General features: G+C 56.2%; 2 protein-coding genes across 4 annotated transcripts in view; both read right to left on the bottom strand.

Moving 5' to 3' along the window:
* Positions 1–1017: 1017 nt before the first annotated feature.
* MYL7 (myosin light chain 7) lies at positions 1018–3853 on the bottom strand. Of its 2 annotated transcripts, none has more exons than XM_008057244.1 (7): positions 3787–3853; positions 3447–3560; positions 3232–3350; positions 2847–2951; positions 2241–2319; positions 1976–2024; positions 1018–1169 (listed from the first exon to the last, which is right to left on the bottom strand). In XM_008057244.1, exons 2-7 carry the CDS (start codon positions 3491–3493, stop codon positions 1068–1070), a joined length of 501 nt encoding a protein of 166 aa, XP_008055435.1. In that variant the 5' UTR covers positions 3494–3560; positions 3787–3853; the 3' UTR covers positions 1018–1067. The 2 variants fall into 2 exon arrangements, with proteins under 2 accessions (XP_008055435.1, XP_008055434.1); XM_008057243.1 differs by having other exon boundaries at positions 3232–3307; positions 3787–3812.
* A 2263-nt stretch (positions 3854–6116) lies between these two features.
* Positions 6117–16217, bottom strand: part of GCK (glucokinase) — a 46959-nt gene continuing 36858 nt past the window's right edge. The window contains exons 2-10 of one of the 2 annotated variants that reach the window (XM_008057241.1): positions 14921–15083; positions 14193–14347; positions 12861–12980; positions 11775–11870; positions 11565–11664; positions 9554–9737; positions 8365–8520; positions 7445–7678; positions 6117–7187 (exon numbers count right to left, since the gene is read on the bottom strand). In XM_008057241.1, coding sequence (XP_008055432.1) covers positions 7043–7187; positions 7445–7678; positions 8365–8520; positions 9554–9737; positions 11565–11664; positions 11775–11870; positions 12861–12980; positions 14193–14347; positions 14921–15083 — 1353 coding nt within the window. In that variant the 3' untranslated portion in view covers positions 6117–7042. The remainder of the gene's footprint in view (positions 7188–7444; positions 7679–8364; positions 8521–9553; positions 9738–11564; positions 11665–11774; positions 11871–12860; positions 12981–14192; positions 14348–14920; positions 15084–16217) is intronic. The other variant, XM_008057242.1, reaches the window with a different exon arrangement.

The raw sequence follows: 16217 nt of genomic DNA, 5'->3' as shown, positions 1-16217 counted from the left end.
GCCCCTCTATCTTTCACCTCTTCCCACCTCCCCACTGCAAGGTTGGAGGGAGAGGAGGCGTTCTCACTCCACTGACCCGGCAGGAGGAGGATTTCGAACACTCTGGGTCTGGCTGAGGCTTGAGGTCTGAGCTGTCGCTGCCTCTCTTTCTTGGTCTCTGCCTCAGTCTCTCTGCCTGGTACTTTGGGAAGTCCCCCACTGCTCCTCCAATATCCATGATGGGGTCACCCTCTCCTCCAGCTCGTTTCTCAGCTGAGGTGGGGAATGGAGAACTAACAGTTCTCTCCTGAGAAGTCCTCTCCCTATCCTCCAGCTGTCTGGCCCTTTTACCTCTCACCATGCATGAGGGGCTCATGAGACACGAAGCCAATTTCTGAGTATTTTCTCTAAAAATCTGCACATATGCCAGTCACTCCCTCAGTGTCCATTTCCCTCACGTCCCAGTGCCTTGCTTGCATTTTCAATGAGAAGTTGGCTGCTTTTTCCAATGGGTTCCTCTGCACCTTTCACACAGGGCCCAGCAAACCCCACACTGGCACGGAGGGAGGCCCACCTGAGCCAGTGTCCTGGGAGGAGGTGTAGGCAGTGGGCCAGGGGAGGCTGTGCAGCTGGGGGGGCCACAGGGCCATTGCCCACCGTCAGACTGTTGGGCAGAGTTTGCTGAGCGCCCGGCAAGCAGCCTGTTTTCTGTACAGCCTCGAGGAGCTGGGCAGTGCCCACTTTGTGGCACATTCCTGGACCTGGTGGAGGTGGGTGTAAGTCCCACCATTTCCTCTCCCAGAGGTATGGCCTTCAGAGAGATGCCCACACTCTCTGTGCCTCAGTATCCTTCTGCACACTGGGCATGATCACAGTTCACACTACACTTGGCAGTGTGGGGGTGAGTCAGTGAGTCAGCAGCCAGTTCCCAGGATGTGCGTGGTAGTCATTATCATGGCAATACCTGCATGGGCCCTTGGGATCCCCTTGGCTGGTCCCCACCCATCTGTCACACACAAGCCACCACTGCAAGTCTACTTTGGCAAGAGAGTTTATTGAGGTGTCCCTGGGGGCGTGGTACCTGCCCCTCATTCTTCTTTCTCATCTCCATGGGTGATAATGTAGCACAGGGACTTATAGTCGATATTCCCTGCCAGGTCCATGGGCGTCAGGGCGAACAGCTGCTCCACCTGGGGGAGGCACTGGTGAGAGGCAGCCCCTGGCTCCAGACACTGCCCAGCAGAGACGTGACCTGAGGGAAATCTGTGACCCTTACCCCTGCCCTCTAGTGCTGTGATTGGACCTTAGCCTTTTCAAACCCAAACCCCAAACTCCAGGTCAATGTTTTTCTGTTGGCCGACACTGAGCAGACTGGAGTGTGGGCCCAAATGGGGACCATGGGTCAGAGGGTCCACCCTGGCCACAGGAACAGGCCTACCCCACCCCATGTCTACAGAACCTCTTCTTGATTTTTTTCTTTTTGAGTTGGAATCTCACTCTGTCATCCAGGCTAGAGTGCAGTGGCACGCTCACAGCTGCCACTTCCCTGGTGGGGGTGGGGCAGTGAGTGTGCCACTGCAGCCTCTTAACCTGCTGGGCTCAGGCAATTCTTCTGCTTCAGCTTTCCAAGTAGCTGGAACTACAGGTGTGCATCACCATACCCAGCTTTTTTTTTTTTTTTAACTGTAGAGACGAGGTCTTGCCAAGTTGTCCAGGTTGGTCTCTCCTTTCCTTTTTGTCTTCTAGATGTTCTTACCCCTGAGTCTTTGCATATAGTCCCCCTGCCTGGCACACCATCCTCTCTTTCTGAGTCCACATCTTCACCCTCCAGGTTTTAACACCGATGGCACCTCCTCCAGAAAGGCCCAGGTCACCCTTTTGGCAACTGCCACATTGGTGCTGGGCTCTGGGTCACCAAGGTCTCCCCAATGCCCTGCCAGCTAAGGGCCTGGAAAAGGTGCTGGGGACAGGTGTTGAAGGAGTCTGGAAGCCTCACCTCAGCTGGAGAGAACTTGTCTGCCTGGGTCAGGAGAAGCTGCTTGAACCTGGGAGGAGTGGGAGGGTCTGAGCAGGAAGAGGCGACGGTGGGGGGTCGGGGGCGGCTGCACAGGGAAGGTGGGGATGGAGGCTCCCACAGCCCAGGGCAGGGCTGGCCACCCTCGAAAAGCGGCAGCAAAGGCCCCAAATTACATCAGTCCCACTCACAAGGGGCCACACCGCTTCCAGCATGGTGCCCCTTGTCCAGTTGGGTGCACACTTACTCATCTTTGTTCACCACCCCTTGGCCGCTGGGGTCAAATATGCGGAAGGCACTCAGGATGGCTTCCTCAGGGTCTGTCCCTGGGGGGTCACAGCAGCCAGGTGAGTGCCCACATCTCCAGCCTCCCAGGTCCCACCCAGGAGGAACCTGGGGCACATGGGGAGCTCTCCACATCCCAGAAGAGGTAGAGGAACATTCCCCAATATAAGGTATTTCTCAGGCCTCACGGGGGCTGGGGATGGCCATCCTCCTGAGGTAGGCATCCCTGGCTAGGAGATTTGGCTTTGGGGGTGGAGGGTGAAGACACATTTGCAGGGCCTAAGCCAGTACTGGGGTGACCAGTGCCCATGGGATTCTGGGGCAGAGGACGTGTGGGGTGGGCAATGCATCCTTTGGAAGGGCCGTGGTTAGGTAGGGTCCAGGCAAGGTCCAGGTGGGACGGAGGGGTGTTGGGTATGGTTCAGGCAGGGTCTAGGTAGGGTCCGGAGGGGAGTTTGGGTATGGTTCAGGAGGGGTTCAGGCAGGGCTTAGGCAAGGTTTAGGTGGGTTTCAGGCAAGGTTCAGGCTCGCCACCTGGCCAAGGGAGGCCAGCTCTGCCCAGGCTCACCGTTGAGCTTCTCCCCAAAGAGTGTGAGGAAGACGGTGAAGTTGATGGGGCCCTTCCCCTCTTGCAGCATGGCATCCAGCTCCTCCTCTGGGACACTCACTTTCCCTGGCAGGGATGGGATATGAATGCATACAAGGACCCTGGGTGTCCCTGAGAAGGGCCCACGATGCCCTCCCTCCTTCCTGGCCACAGTGGGTGGAGAGGCAGAGGTGGCTCAGGGTGAGGGAGGTGTGACAAGAGGGGGAAGGGCAGTGTGGTGAGATGGGGAGGAGTGAAAGAAGGGGGGGCAGGGACACTGTCCTCTCCCAGCCACTCCCACCTGCCAGGAACTCTGAGCGGTACCCCTGGGATAAGCCGGGCAGGGCTGGGTGGGAGGCACACCCACCTAGCTGGGAGTAGGTTTCCCTCAGGTCCGACTTGCAGATGATGCCATCACGATTCTGGTCAATGCAGCTGAAGGCCTGCGGGGGTGGGGGGGTCTTAAGGTGGGAGCAGCCTCCCACCCTAAGGTAGGCAGGAAGTAGGGGACAGTCCTGCGTGGTATGAGGAACAAGGTTAGGGTGGAAGAGGTGTGTATGCGAGATGGGGTGGGACACTCACTTCCTTGAATTCCTGGATCTGGGCTTGTTCGAACATGGAAAAGACATTGGAAGAGCCACGATGGGCCTGCTTGGTGGCTGCAGCCTTGCCCCGCGTCCCGGCCTTCCTGCTTGCCTGCAACACAGTAGGCAGGGAGGAGTTTTCTCCTCAGCTCTCCAAATTCTCTCCTCCTCACCCACACACAGTCCAGGAGCATTCTCAGGAGAGCCTGGGTCAGGGTCCTCACCTATCCCTGGAGACCACCTCTCTGGCCAGTGTGGGTACATAAGAGTTCTATCCTCCCGGTTCAAAGGCCAGCACCTAGGAGGCTGCTGGCGTCTCCTCCCCAGCAGGTACTCACCATTCTCTCCCTGCAGTGGTCTGGCTGCTGTCGTCGTTGTCTCAGGACCCAGCCTTCCTTTATGTCTCAGCCTTATCACCTGGAGGTCCAAATAAGGAGAGGAGCGGACGACAGGCCCAAACTTGGCAGCTCCCTCCTGAGCTGGGGAAGGATGAGGGCCCCAGCAGATTCCAGCCACGTCCCTGGTGACCTTCATGTCCCTGACGTGTAACATCCCAGTGTCTACCCATCCCAGCAGGGCCAGGTGCAATATCTCCTCTGAGCGGAGCAGGCTTGAAGCTCTCACCACTCTCCATGCTGAATGAAGGGTCCCAGTTACCTCCCATCTGACCATCTCTCCTGCAGGTCCAGTCAGAACTTCAGCCAATGCAAGAGGGAGGCCAGCCCAGGGCCGCAGCTGGGCTTGGGAGGGCTGTGGGTGTTCTGAGGACGTCACTGGCCTGAGGGAGTCCTAGAGGTTTTCATGAAGACCATAGGCTGTGACCTCTTGCCCTTCTAACCAAGAAGCAGAAGGTGGCTCTGAGCTGGCTGTGATCCCAAGCAGATCACTTTGCTTGGCTTTGGGGTAATTCTGGAAGGTGAAAGGAATTCTTCAGCTGCCCTGTGTGCAGTCTGCACTGCCTGGAGTGCCTCTCTGTGGACATTTCTACCTCTGCTGTTTTGAGCCTTGCCGTCTTTCAAGCCCCATCTCAACTCCTCTTCCTTTGAAAAGCTCTCCCTGCCATCCCCCACTGAGCTGACACTTTCCCATGTGCCCGGTGGCAGATGTGTGTGTAGTTCCAGGGCATCCAGCCTGGTCACCATCTATATCCAAAGGACCTGGTGCATAACACACCCCAGCTGATGGGCAGACCTGTGTGATGCTGTTTTATACGAATTTTTTTTTTTTGAGTTGGAGTCTCACACCGTTGCCCAGGTTGGAGTGCAGTAGCACACTCACTGCCACCCTAGCGTTGACCTGCTGGGCTCTGGTGATCCTTCCGCCTCAGCCTTCCAAGTAGCTGGAACTACAGGTGCGCGCTACCACGCCCGGCTAATTTTTGATTTATTGTAGAGACGAAGTCTTGCCAAATTTCCTGGGCTGGTCTCAAACCGCAAGCTTGGACAATCCACTCACCTCAGCCTTCCAAAGCACTGGGATTACAGGCTGAGGCACTGAGCCTGGCCATGAAGCTTTTTATCCCTAAGATCCCCATGAAAGTGGGTCACAGGACCCCTTGGGTGGTGCCAAATGCTGGCAGAGTGAGGGCCTGGGCACCCTCTGCTGTTCCAGAGCCAGGGCACAGCACAAGTGCTGGGGAAACAGGGGAGCTCCCAGGGTTGCCCACATCTGTCAGCGGCTGGCTGGTAGTGACTCTCATCTGACAGACTCAATGTCCTTTTGATATAACAAGCATTTTAGGATACTGCCTTTACTCTCTGGAAAAGAAATTTATTTATTTTAATTCACTCATTTCAATTCAGATACATAATCTACCTACACAAAGAAGTTTAAAACATCAATACAATTTCTTAAACTGAAAAAAGAAACAGAAAGCAACTTATGTTAAGATGTGTTCCAATATGCAAACACCTGACCACAAGTACAACAGGACCGATAATGAAGCAATCGGATGCTCGCACCAGCTTATAGCCAATGATTAGACTCAAGGGGAGGAGGAAGGTCAGAGGCAATTCCACATGAGAAGTATCAGAAAACGAGAGGATCTCTGAAGTGGGATGTGACTTTTCCCAGAATCACAACTTTGGTCTAAGTTAAAAACAAAACAAAACACAATTGTTCCTGATTGGCTGGGTAGTTTCCCTCATCAAAAAAATGAATGTGCATTAAAGTCATACAAGTATGTGTTTATATGTAACTGTGTTAATGCTGCATAGATGGCATTAGGCCCTATGTTTGACTAACTCTATTTAGGCATTCCACCCACAGGAGCATGTGGAGGGAACTCAGAAATCCTGTGACATCTTATATCCCTGGCTCCCCACTCACTGTCATAATCTAAGTGGCTCTGGGGGACAGGTCCCCACTGAGACCAACCTGTAGCAGAACCAGCCTCATCCCCCACACCAAGAGCAGCACCTGGTCTAGTACTCCCTCCACAAGTTTCATGGGCAGGCAAGCAGAAGCCCAGGCCAGGGACTCCATGCCATTCCATTCCTGTTCCTACAGCCTGGTCGGTCACCCTTCACCCTGCCCTAGGCGCAGCAGGCTAGAGTGGAAAGGCTGAGATACACCTCAGCCTACGGAAGTGTCTGTGTGTGTGTGACCATGTCTTTACAGACTGTCCTCACAGTCCTTATGTGCAGGGGTCAAAAAACAGTGAACAGGCCATGTTTAAAACATTAAAAACTTTTAATTAAAAAACCCACACAGTCTCAGCTTGGGCAAGGAGAGGGTGTCATGGTTTGTGGGAGGGTTGGTGAGGACGAGAGGACCTGGATGTTCCCTCGGGGGCGGACCAAATGCTGCTCGGGGTTTCTTCCTGGACCAGCACTGTGGGAGCCGAAGATGCAGGGCTGGCCCTCTTCCCCGTGGGCCTTGTGGGCAGGGGCTTGGGGGCTCTGTCTCTTCACCTACTGTAAGAGTCTGTCCCAGAGCCACAAACCACTCAGGGATGGGGGTATGGGAGCGAAAAGGTCTCCGGGTATATCCACAGCTTGGGACATCTCCTCCATGGAACCCTCCCTGGGCTCCCTGGGCCTCCTAAGCCTCCGGCAAGACAGTGGCCAGGCCCGAGGTGATCAGCAGCACTGGCTCCCTGTGGGCTCAGGTCTAGGTCTGGCCAAGCTGCTGGGGCTGCCTCCCCACACAGGATGAGTTCCCAGGGAAGTCAAGCCACAGCAGAGTCCAGAGGGTGCCTCCTTCCCAGAGTCAGGGAGGGCCCAGGCCAGGCTGACGACTCTAAGAGGCAGGCAGTGTGGAAAGCAACAAAGTCCTGAGTGAGCAACTCCCTTCTGGGTAGTTGATTACAGCAAGAAAGGTGAGGGGCTTTGGGAGTCTCTGCTCCCGCTCCTCCCAGCCCTCCTCCGCCACAGTTAGGGCCTTAGGGCTGTCCCACTGACCAGCTCTGAGAGAAGAGGCCTGCTCCGTTCCCCAGTGGGATGGGAGACATCCAGGGACCGTACAAGGCCAGGGTCCCTATCCTGGCCAGGCTGGGAGCACCTCTGGGGAGCAATGTCCCCGTGGAGCCCTGTCCCCGTGGAGACTGCGTCCCGTGGAGCTGTGGCCTCCTCCCTGCTTTCGAGGTTTCTGCTCTCACTGGCTCAGCATGCAGGCCTTCTTACAGGCCACTGCCGAGACCAAGGCCGCGCCACGGCCGCTGCCCTCCTCTGACTCGATGAAGGTGATCTCGCAGCTGGGCGTCAGCCTGCGCACGCTGGCGTGGAACCGCTCCTTGAAGCTAGGCAGAGGGGAAGCAGCGCTGCCGTCCCTCCTCCCCGCCTCGCAGACCTCACCCCTTCCCATCCACCGTATCCCTTAGGCGGCACCCCGAACGCAGCCGCCCCTTGCCCGGCAGCGAGGCCGAGGGGGACGGATGAGAAGACGATCGCGAACTGCTGGAGCTGGGAACCACAAGGAACCTCAGACCGCGCCCGTCGGCCTGTCTACGTGGGGAGAGAGTGGGCGGGGAGGGGCGGAGCGGCCGCGAGGGCTCACCTGGGGTGCAGCTTGTACACGGAGCCGTCCACGCCCACGGTGATGCGCATCACGTCCTCGCTGCGGCGCTCGCGCATGCGGTTGATGACGCCAGCCAGCCCCGCCGAGCACATGTGCGCGGCGCGCGTAGACACGCTCTCGCAGGCGCGGCGCACGATGTCGCAGTCCGTGGCCGAGGGTCGCAGGCCCAGCGTGCTCAGGATGTTGTGGATCTGCTTGCGGTCCCCCGAGTCGCTGGGGGGCGGGAAGAGGTAGGGCGGGTCGCTGGGGGTCGCCCCGCCAGCCCGTCTCTCCTAGCGGCGGCCTCCGCCACTCCAGGGAGGGGCCCGGCCGGCTGTCCCCCAGCGGTGGCTTCTTTCCTTGGCTGAGCCGAGGCCCCTCCCCGGAAACATGGGGGCGCCGCTGCTCACGTCACCCTGCCAAAGCTTTGGGGTTTGGGCCCCAGAAGGGAGCGGGTCCTGGTTCCGCCAGGGACCAGCAGTAACCTGGTCAGTAGTACTCCTCTAAGCCCCGGGTCTCTGCTCTAAGTGTGTTACCAGCCGTGCCGCACCTCGAGGTTGTGAGTGGATGAAGCGAGGTGGTGTCCACGGCGGATAGGGAGCCACGGATGGGACATGCGGATGGGGCCTGCTGGCCAGACGCGGGCTCGCTAAGGCCCCCTGCCTTTTGCGTGCCCATCCCGGACCCTGCCTCCTGCCCCTGGACTCGCCCCCGTCCCCTGAGTCTCGCCTGGCCAACCCACTAACCGCCCCCCCCCCCCCCCCGCCTTTCCCCCTCCCGGCCCCGGAACTCCACTTTCCCTGGGACACGGTCCGCTGTCCCCCTGCATTCTTTCTACCCCACCCCTCCCTCCTCTCCCTCCGCCCGCCCCCTCCACCAGCCCCCTCCACCAGCCCCCTCCGTGACTCCCATCCACGCACCTCTCCACCTGCGACACGAAGCGCGTCTCGAAGGCGCCGCGCGTGCGCAGCTGCTCGGAGGCCTCGCCGTGGAAGAGCAGGTTCTCGTCCACAAGCCTGAGTAGCACGAGACGCACCAACTCGCCCATGTACTTGCCGCCTATGAGTTTCTCGTACCTGGACACGGGGCGGCCAGGTTATGTCAGCAGGCCCCCAGGGGAGGGCTCCACGCACGGGGCGAGGGCCAGGAGCCGGCCCCATTCCCCCCACATTGCGGTCGGGAGGTGGTCACGTGGGGCACCGTGATTTTTTTTTTCCTCCCCCTTTCCCTCCTCCCTCCCCATTATCCGAGGACCTGAATTCACCTGTTTTCCCTCATTTATAAATTGGGGCTTTAGAAACTTCAGGGATAAGGATCATGCGCCTTCAGCTCAGTCATTGGAGCACCTCTGACCTGCTGCTGGGTCCAGTGCAAGAAAGGGACAGAAAGTCCAAACACCCAGCCCAGTCCTTCTGCAACCTTCCTCTTAAGGCGCCCTGCACTGAGCATGTGGCCTATAACTTTAGTCCTCTTATAGCCAGTGTCAGGGCTGCTGTTTTCAGTTACCTGGGGAAACAGGCTCAGAAGGTCAGTGTCCAGCCTGAGGTGCACACCACCGTGCTGACACTTTCTTGCTTAACCTGTGAACCTCTGTATTTTCATCTCTGAAATACACTTAATACTACCGACCTGTGAACATCACAGCCAAGGCTAATAAAGTAATTAGCATGGCCAAGAGCATAGTAGGCGGCTAACAAACGGTAGCCATGATGAATAATGTGCCAAGGTGGTTTCCAAGCTGTCTGCCAACCCACAGCATTCCACAAAAGACTAACATTCATTCTGTGGACAAAGGTGTGCTTTGGGGGACTCTGGGTTAAATCCAGAAACCTTGCCAGGGGCATCTCAGAGCCTTCTCTGTGCCCAAGATCAGCTGTGGGAAGGGAGGAGGTCTGGGCCTACCTAACTACAGCCTTGGATTAATCCTTCACATTTCACAGGGACAGGTTATGACTGAGCTGAAAAGACGGAGCTTACAAAAGGATTGTCAGTTTGCTTTTCCCCAGAGCTGTTTAAAAACAAGCCCATTATCTGCGGTGGCCAGGCTTCCATCTGCTGCTGTGCCAGAGCGCCCAGGGCCTGGGCTGGGGGGGCGGGGGGCGTCCTTACAGCTGCTGACCGGGGTTCGCAGAGCTCTCGTCCACCAGACGGTCATACTCCAGCAGGAACTCATCCAGCTCGCCAGAGTCCCCGAAGGCGCCCCACTCGGTGTTGACACACATGCGGCCCTCATCCCCCTCCACCAGCTCCACGTTCTGCATCTCCTCCATGTAGCAGGCGTTGCAGCCTGTGCCTGGGGGAAGTGGGGAGTGACATCAGCCCACACCGGGCATCGGGAGCTGCACTTCCCCAGGGAGTCCCCCAGTAGGGCCTGGTTCCTGCCTGCAGGAGGCTGCGCCCCCCTGACCCCCATCTCTGCCTTGCTTGAAACAATGGAAACGTGGTTCTTTCTGGGGCTGAACACACCTGGGTTGGCTCTGTGACTGGGGCAGGGTACATGGGCCAGCTCTCTAGGCTGTCCTCTTCCTGAGAGGGGACAGTGACACCTCTCTTGCCTGTAGCTGGGTCACTGGGAAGATTGAGGGAAACAGTGTGTATCAAAGTGATGGGTGAGGAATGTTATTTTGTCTCTGTCCACCCTTGTTTTCTGACATTTTCCATGCATGTGTTTGAGCTTCTCTGTCCTGAGCTGTGTTTAGAGGGCACAAAAAAGTGAGTAAAGCATGGTGTGAGCCCTCAGGAGCAGTCCAGAGGCTGCTGCAGGCAGGACGGGGTATGGAATTTGTAATTTGCTCGGCCCTGTGCAGAGTGATTATGTGGAGTCATTTGTTCATTGTTAGTAACAGTTTCAAATGGTGAAGCAGAGCATCAGTGAGCGCACTTATGTGGATGCACACCCCTGCCACCAGGAACAGCAATTCATGCTGATCAGTTGAGCTGTTGTGTAGGAATCAGGACCAGCCTTCCAGTTTTGTGTGAACAAACAGAATCCAGACTTTGATGTGAATTCTCCTAATTTTTAGATCTTGGTAATTGTTATAAACATGTTTCTAAACACTGAGCAGAGTCACCAAGAGTGTTGGTGGGGCAGATGTGTGCCTGGGCCATCTTGGCCACCTCTGCCCTTGGAGGGGTGTGCCTGAGCCATATGACTGCAGCTTGATCTGGTGAGAATTCATGTTGGGGTGTCTTGGGGTGCTCCAGACAACTCTGGAGGAGAAGGCCAAGAGGGTGGGGGGCAGCACAGCCAGGGATAACTGGGGCTCACATTTAGATGTTGGACTTTTCTTCTGAAAGGTGAGAATGGAAGAGAAGTTAGGAAACAAGAAGCGTGACAAAGCAATTTCAGGCTGGAGCTTAGAAGATATATTAATATTATAAACATATATATGTTTATAATGTTACATGTATACAGGTGTATACATATATATAACATATATAAAACATTTTGGGGGGATATAATTAAAGTTGGGTATCTAAGAACACAAATACATAACCTTTCAGAGTTGGCTCTGATGGGTCTATGGAAGCAAATAACTTAAACGCTGACTTTCTGGGTAACCAGGGCCCGGAAAGTCCAGAGAAATACCATATACCTGTGTTCACAGCAGATCACTGATCCAACTGGATGGCACTTCAGTAAATGTTCATTATAATGACCTCAGGAACTCCTGAGATAGGCTCGTGGTTGGTGTGGAAGACCCTTCTGCTGGGAGGAGAGGGCTTCTGTTCCCTCTCCCGGGACCTGCCTTCATTCTGGGCAGGGGCAGGCCCACGATAAGACCATCCAAGACGGGATGACGCCACTTTCGCTTATCCTCTTCCACTTGGACAAATCTGTCCAGTTGGTCAATTTACCAGATAAAGTGTTTTAATCTAATCCTGATGGGCCAGGCGGATGTGCAGCTGGCGTACCATCTGATGTGGTAATGCAGCATCAGAGGATTGCAGTGCTTTCTATTGGCCTGCCTCTCTACACCCGAGATCACCTGGACTCCAGTAACAGGCCCTGCTCTGACGTCACCGGCTGTTGAGTATCTGGCCCTCACCCCACAGGACCCCCGTGCAGCCTGCTGTACACAGGGAACCTGGAAGGGGAAGGGGCGCAAGGAGCCCTTACCCACAATCATGCCGACCTCGCACTGGCGGTCTTCGTAGTAGCAGGAGATCATTGTGGCCACTGTGTCATTCACCATTGCCACCACATCCATTTCAAAGTCCTGCCAAGAAGCACAGAGGCTGCAGTGTTGGGGGCCAAGGAGAAAGGCCGACAGTGCTGGGGTGGGGGCCCCAGGGGCAGCCCCCTGGGCGGGTGCAGGTGCCTCCTTACCCCTCTCCGTTTGATGGCGTCTCTCAGAAGCCCCACGACATTGTTCCCTTCTGCTCCCGAGGCCTTGAAACCTTTGGTCCAGTTGAGAAGGATGCCCTGTGGGAAGAGCAAGGCCTCATGGCTGCTGAGGCATGCTGGGGGTAGAGCACCTCGGCCCTTCACAAGCTCCTGCCTAGGGTCATAGGGATATGCACTCCACTTGGTAGCTGAAGAAATGGGCTCAGAGCAGCTCCAGAACTTTGAGAGGTGTTGGGGTCGATTATTCGTGAGTATCTCATATTTCTGCAGGGCTGAGTCCCAGGCAATTTGACAATGTTTGTATTACACATCCCAGAGCAGACAGGGCCCAAGGGGAACAGCTCTACATAAGATTGGGGTTCCTTTCCTGTAATGAATCCCACTGCATACGAAGGTGCCACCTGGCCCTTGCTGTATCTCTTCGGGGACTGGGGCTTGGAAAACCACACGAGATGCTGCTCCAGCTGCTGTTTTTGCCACGAGTGAAGATCTGGCCTTGGCTGTGACCCAGAGGTCTCATGTTTTATGCATGGACACACATACTTTACGTGTGTGTGCGCACCCATGTGCGCATTTGTGTGTGTGTGTGTGTGTGTGTGTGTGTGTGTGTGTGTGTGTGTGTGTGTGTATGTGTGTAGCTGTAACCGGCAGGCTGCCTTGCTAGCTTGTAAGTGGGGCAGATTCTCAGTCTCTTCACATTTCTGACTTACGCAGAGGCAGTGTGGTATTGCCATGGCCTATGGGTGAGCTGGAGCCCAGCTGCCTGAGTTCGAGCCCCCCTCAGCTGCCAGTTGCCATTTCTCACAGTAATAGGGTGATCATAGTATGTGTCTCACAGGGCTGTGGGGAGCCTTAGAGTACATAGCAAGAATCAGCTAATAGTATGCTTATTTTCCAAAGCCTCACAGTAAGTGACTGGGTCACAATTTGAATCCAGATCTCCCTTCAGGGTTTGGGCTCTTTCCCCACAAGGGGAGTGAGGCTGCATTTGAAGGCAGCATGAAGCAGAGGTCCTCTGGGGTGCATATCCATCCATTCATCTGCCTTCCGTCCCTTCACCTGGCCCACCTTGTCGATGTCTTCGTGCCTCACGGGAAAGGAGAAGGTGAAGCCCAGGGGCAGTTTCTTGTGCTTCATCTGATGCTTGTCCAGGAAGTCGGAGATGCACTCGGAGATGTAGTCGAAGAGCTGGAAGATGCACACCCAGGTGGCTGCCAGGCTACAGGGGGTGACTGGCAGGCCGTCTTCCCTGGGTTCTCTTGCCAAGGTGTTCCTCTGGGGGTACTGAGCCACCACACCCAAGGAGGCCCTGGCCTCTACATCTGCCACTGACTGCTAGGCCTGTCCACTGTTCCTCTCTCCTCTAAGGCCACTACTTGTTGGGACTCAGGCCCTGAGCCTCCTCTGATGCCAGAACCCTGCTGATGGCAGCCCCTGGGACAGGATGACACAGGACAGGCTGTTCCCCAGCCTGGCTATGCTCTGTCTGCCTAGCCTTCCCAGCTGGACCCAGTGAGGTCCAGCCTCAGGCCTGGCCAGCTGTTCCTGAGCTCCAGATGGAGGCACTGCAATTTCTGTCTCCAGCACCCAAAGTCTCCCTTACTACTTCCAGGTGTCCTGGCCTCCCCAACCCTGAAGACCAGCCCCCACCACCCTTGCACAGGCCTGTCCACAGAATTGGGCACTGCTGAGTGCTCTGCTGATTGAGCAAGTTCACTGCTGGATGCTGTGGCCCAGGGAGGTACCCTTACTATCCCCACTACTTTGATTCGTGCCCAGCACCACGGACAGACCAGCGAGCTGCAGGTGTGGGGAGGGCTGGGTGGCCACAGGCAACCTCCTGCCTTGGAACTCTGCCCGTGGGAAATTGGCCCCAGCCAGGTGCCTGACCTTGCCTGCCTCCTTCCAGGGCTCGTTCTATTTCTGTGCCCTTCTTCACCGCCCAGTCCTTCCCATGGTCAGGGGTCCTTGCTGCCTGGACAGACATTGTGGTTGCTGTTACCCAGTTTGTGTGTACACTGATGGAGGGCAAGGGGCAGCCTATGAGCTGGGGTGGACTATATGGGCCACATGAGGCCAGACAGGCACATTTCTGTTCTTACACATCGGCTTTTCCCCTGGGAAACTGGACAGGGTGCAGTTGGCTGCAGTTCCTCCTGCCACTGACTCCTCCTCAGCCTGTTCCCCTCCAACTGCTGGCCAGATGATGACTATGGAACTCGGGTCATGCCCAGTGCCTACCCATCTAGGCCTCTGAGCCGTCTTTCTGGCCCTTTGTGGCGGGCTTATCCTTCTGCCCACAGCCCCTGGTGGATGGGTAGGACCTCCTGTCAGGACTAGCCTGAGATCCTGGATGGTCTTGACCCCCACACCCTGTCTCTGACCTCCTGAGCTGCTCACCATCTCAGCAGTGCCAGTCATGGCGTCCTCAGGGATGGAGTACATCTGGTGCTTGGTCTTCACGCTCCACTGTCCCCCCTCGCCCTCTCCCACCTTCACCAGCATCACTCTGAAGTTGGTGCCACCTAGGTCCAGGGAGAGGAAGTCCCCGACTTCTGCAGGCACAGACAGAAGAACATCGGCCTTATGGGCACTGACCAGCAGGCCCTGGGCTGGGGAGGACTTTGGTGGCCAACTCCCAAGTCCAGAGGGGGGAGGGGAAGGCACAAGGAGAACAAGGGAGCTGGAGGAGGGGCTGCCAATGCCAGACATCTAGGGGACACCAGAGCAAACTGCAGACGGAATCAAAGGCAAACTGGGGAAAAGACAGACTGAGTCACCCCGAGGCCAGGGACCAACTGAAGATCTAGGTAATGGCCTGGACTCAGGACTGGGTGAGGGGTCTCCTAAGTGACCATGGGAGCAGGGGGATGAAAAAAGTCATTTTTCTGTGACTTGCTGGCTCCAGGGTGGGACTGAGTGCCCAGGGCTGGGCCAGAGGAGCCAACAGTGGGAACCACCCAGCATTTTGGGGACATCATCATTCCCCAGGGGATCCTGTCTCAGAGTGGCTGTGAACAGCCGAGTCTGGAAGTGCCTGGCATGTTCCTCCCATCTGGGGCGTGGTCCACGGTTACCTCTTCTGGGATGAGGAGCCATTTCCCACGCGGGTCCTGTCCCTTTCATACCTGAGCCTTCTGGGGTGGACCGCACATAGGTGGGCAGCATCTTCACACTGGCCTCCTCGTGGGTCTCCAGCCTCAGGCCTCGGTCCATCTCCTTCTGCATCCGCCTCATCACCTTTTTCAGGTCCTCCTCCTGCAACTGGAACTCCGCCAGGATCTGCTCCACCTGCACGGGGAGGGGGACGGGAGTAGCTGGATGGGGGAGGGGCAGGTGGGTTGGGGACTCCAAGGTGGGGCTGTCTCTAGGCACCCACACACAGAGGGTCTCACAGGGCATCTCTCACACACACCTTGGGTCTCCTGTTGTCCTCTGACCCGAGGTCCAGGAGGACCCATCATCTCAAATTATTTACCAAAGTTAAAACCGCTGACAAGTCAGGAAAGTCAAAAAAGCAGAGTCCAAGACCAGCCCCTTAACACATGGAGCTTAGGGTGTGTTGGAGGGTGAGTGGCAGAGGGCAGAGTGGCTTCTACCCTTGATGATATCCCTGTGGCACAGTGCCTTGTAGCATCTCCCTTTGTCTCTCTGATTGGGGTGAGGGCAGAGGAAGGGGCTCACAGAATTGGGGTTGCCTGTCTAGAGGGCACCGGCAGCTGGCATTACTGTCTAAAAGATCCGGTCATTCTGCCTCTGGGATTTGTGCCAGGAAATAAATGGGCCAGTCTGCACAAGTGTGTGTAATGGCTAGCCAGGAGTGAACATGGACGTCTGTTAAGCCATCCATGGCGTGAACGCTCTGAGGCCGCAGAGGAGGAGGGTCCCTGTGCACTGATGTGAGAGAGGCCTGTGCACACAAAACTCAGATTTGATACTGTCGTTCCCGTGAGTATGGACGGCCTGTAGTGTGGCCGCTGGCCCTCCACACGGTGGCGTGAGGACAGGTCACGAATGCAGCTGTGGCTTTACCCAGTTTCCCCAGCAAGCTGGACCCTGAGGGTGTACAGCCATGCGTTTGTCCTCTTTGCACAAAACTGCATATTCGTGGAGAAAAGGCTAAGTTAATATGCTAGTTATCTCTGGGAAGTGGTAAGAAAAATAATAAATATATTTTCATTTTGAACCAAAAAGAAAAAGGAAAGATGGTTTGATAAAACCCATGGATCCACTCTTTACAAAAACTCACGCTTCTTGCCCACAGTTTTTTTTTTTTTTTGAGTTGGAGTCTCACTCTGTTGCCCAGACTGGAGTGCAGTGGCAGCTCCCGGCCACCGCCACCTCGACCTGCTGGGCTCCGGCGATCCTTCTGCCTCAGCCTTCCAAGTAGCTGGAATTACAGACATGTGCTACCATGCCCGGCTG

Source organism: Carlito syrichta, unplaced genomic scaffold, assembly GCF_000164805.1.
Source record: "Carlito syrichta isolate Samal-C Ts95f unplaced genomic scaffold, Tarsius_syrichta-2.0.1 Scaffold302911, whole genome shotgun sequence".
In the NCBI taxonomy this organism is placed as follows: domain Eukaryota; kingdom Metazoa; phylum Chordata; class Mammalia; order Primates; family Tarsiidae; genus Carlito; species Carlito syrichta.
Note: the sequence above shows the minus strand (reverse complement) of the source record. Positions and strands in the feature narration are given on the sequence as shown.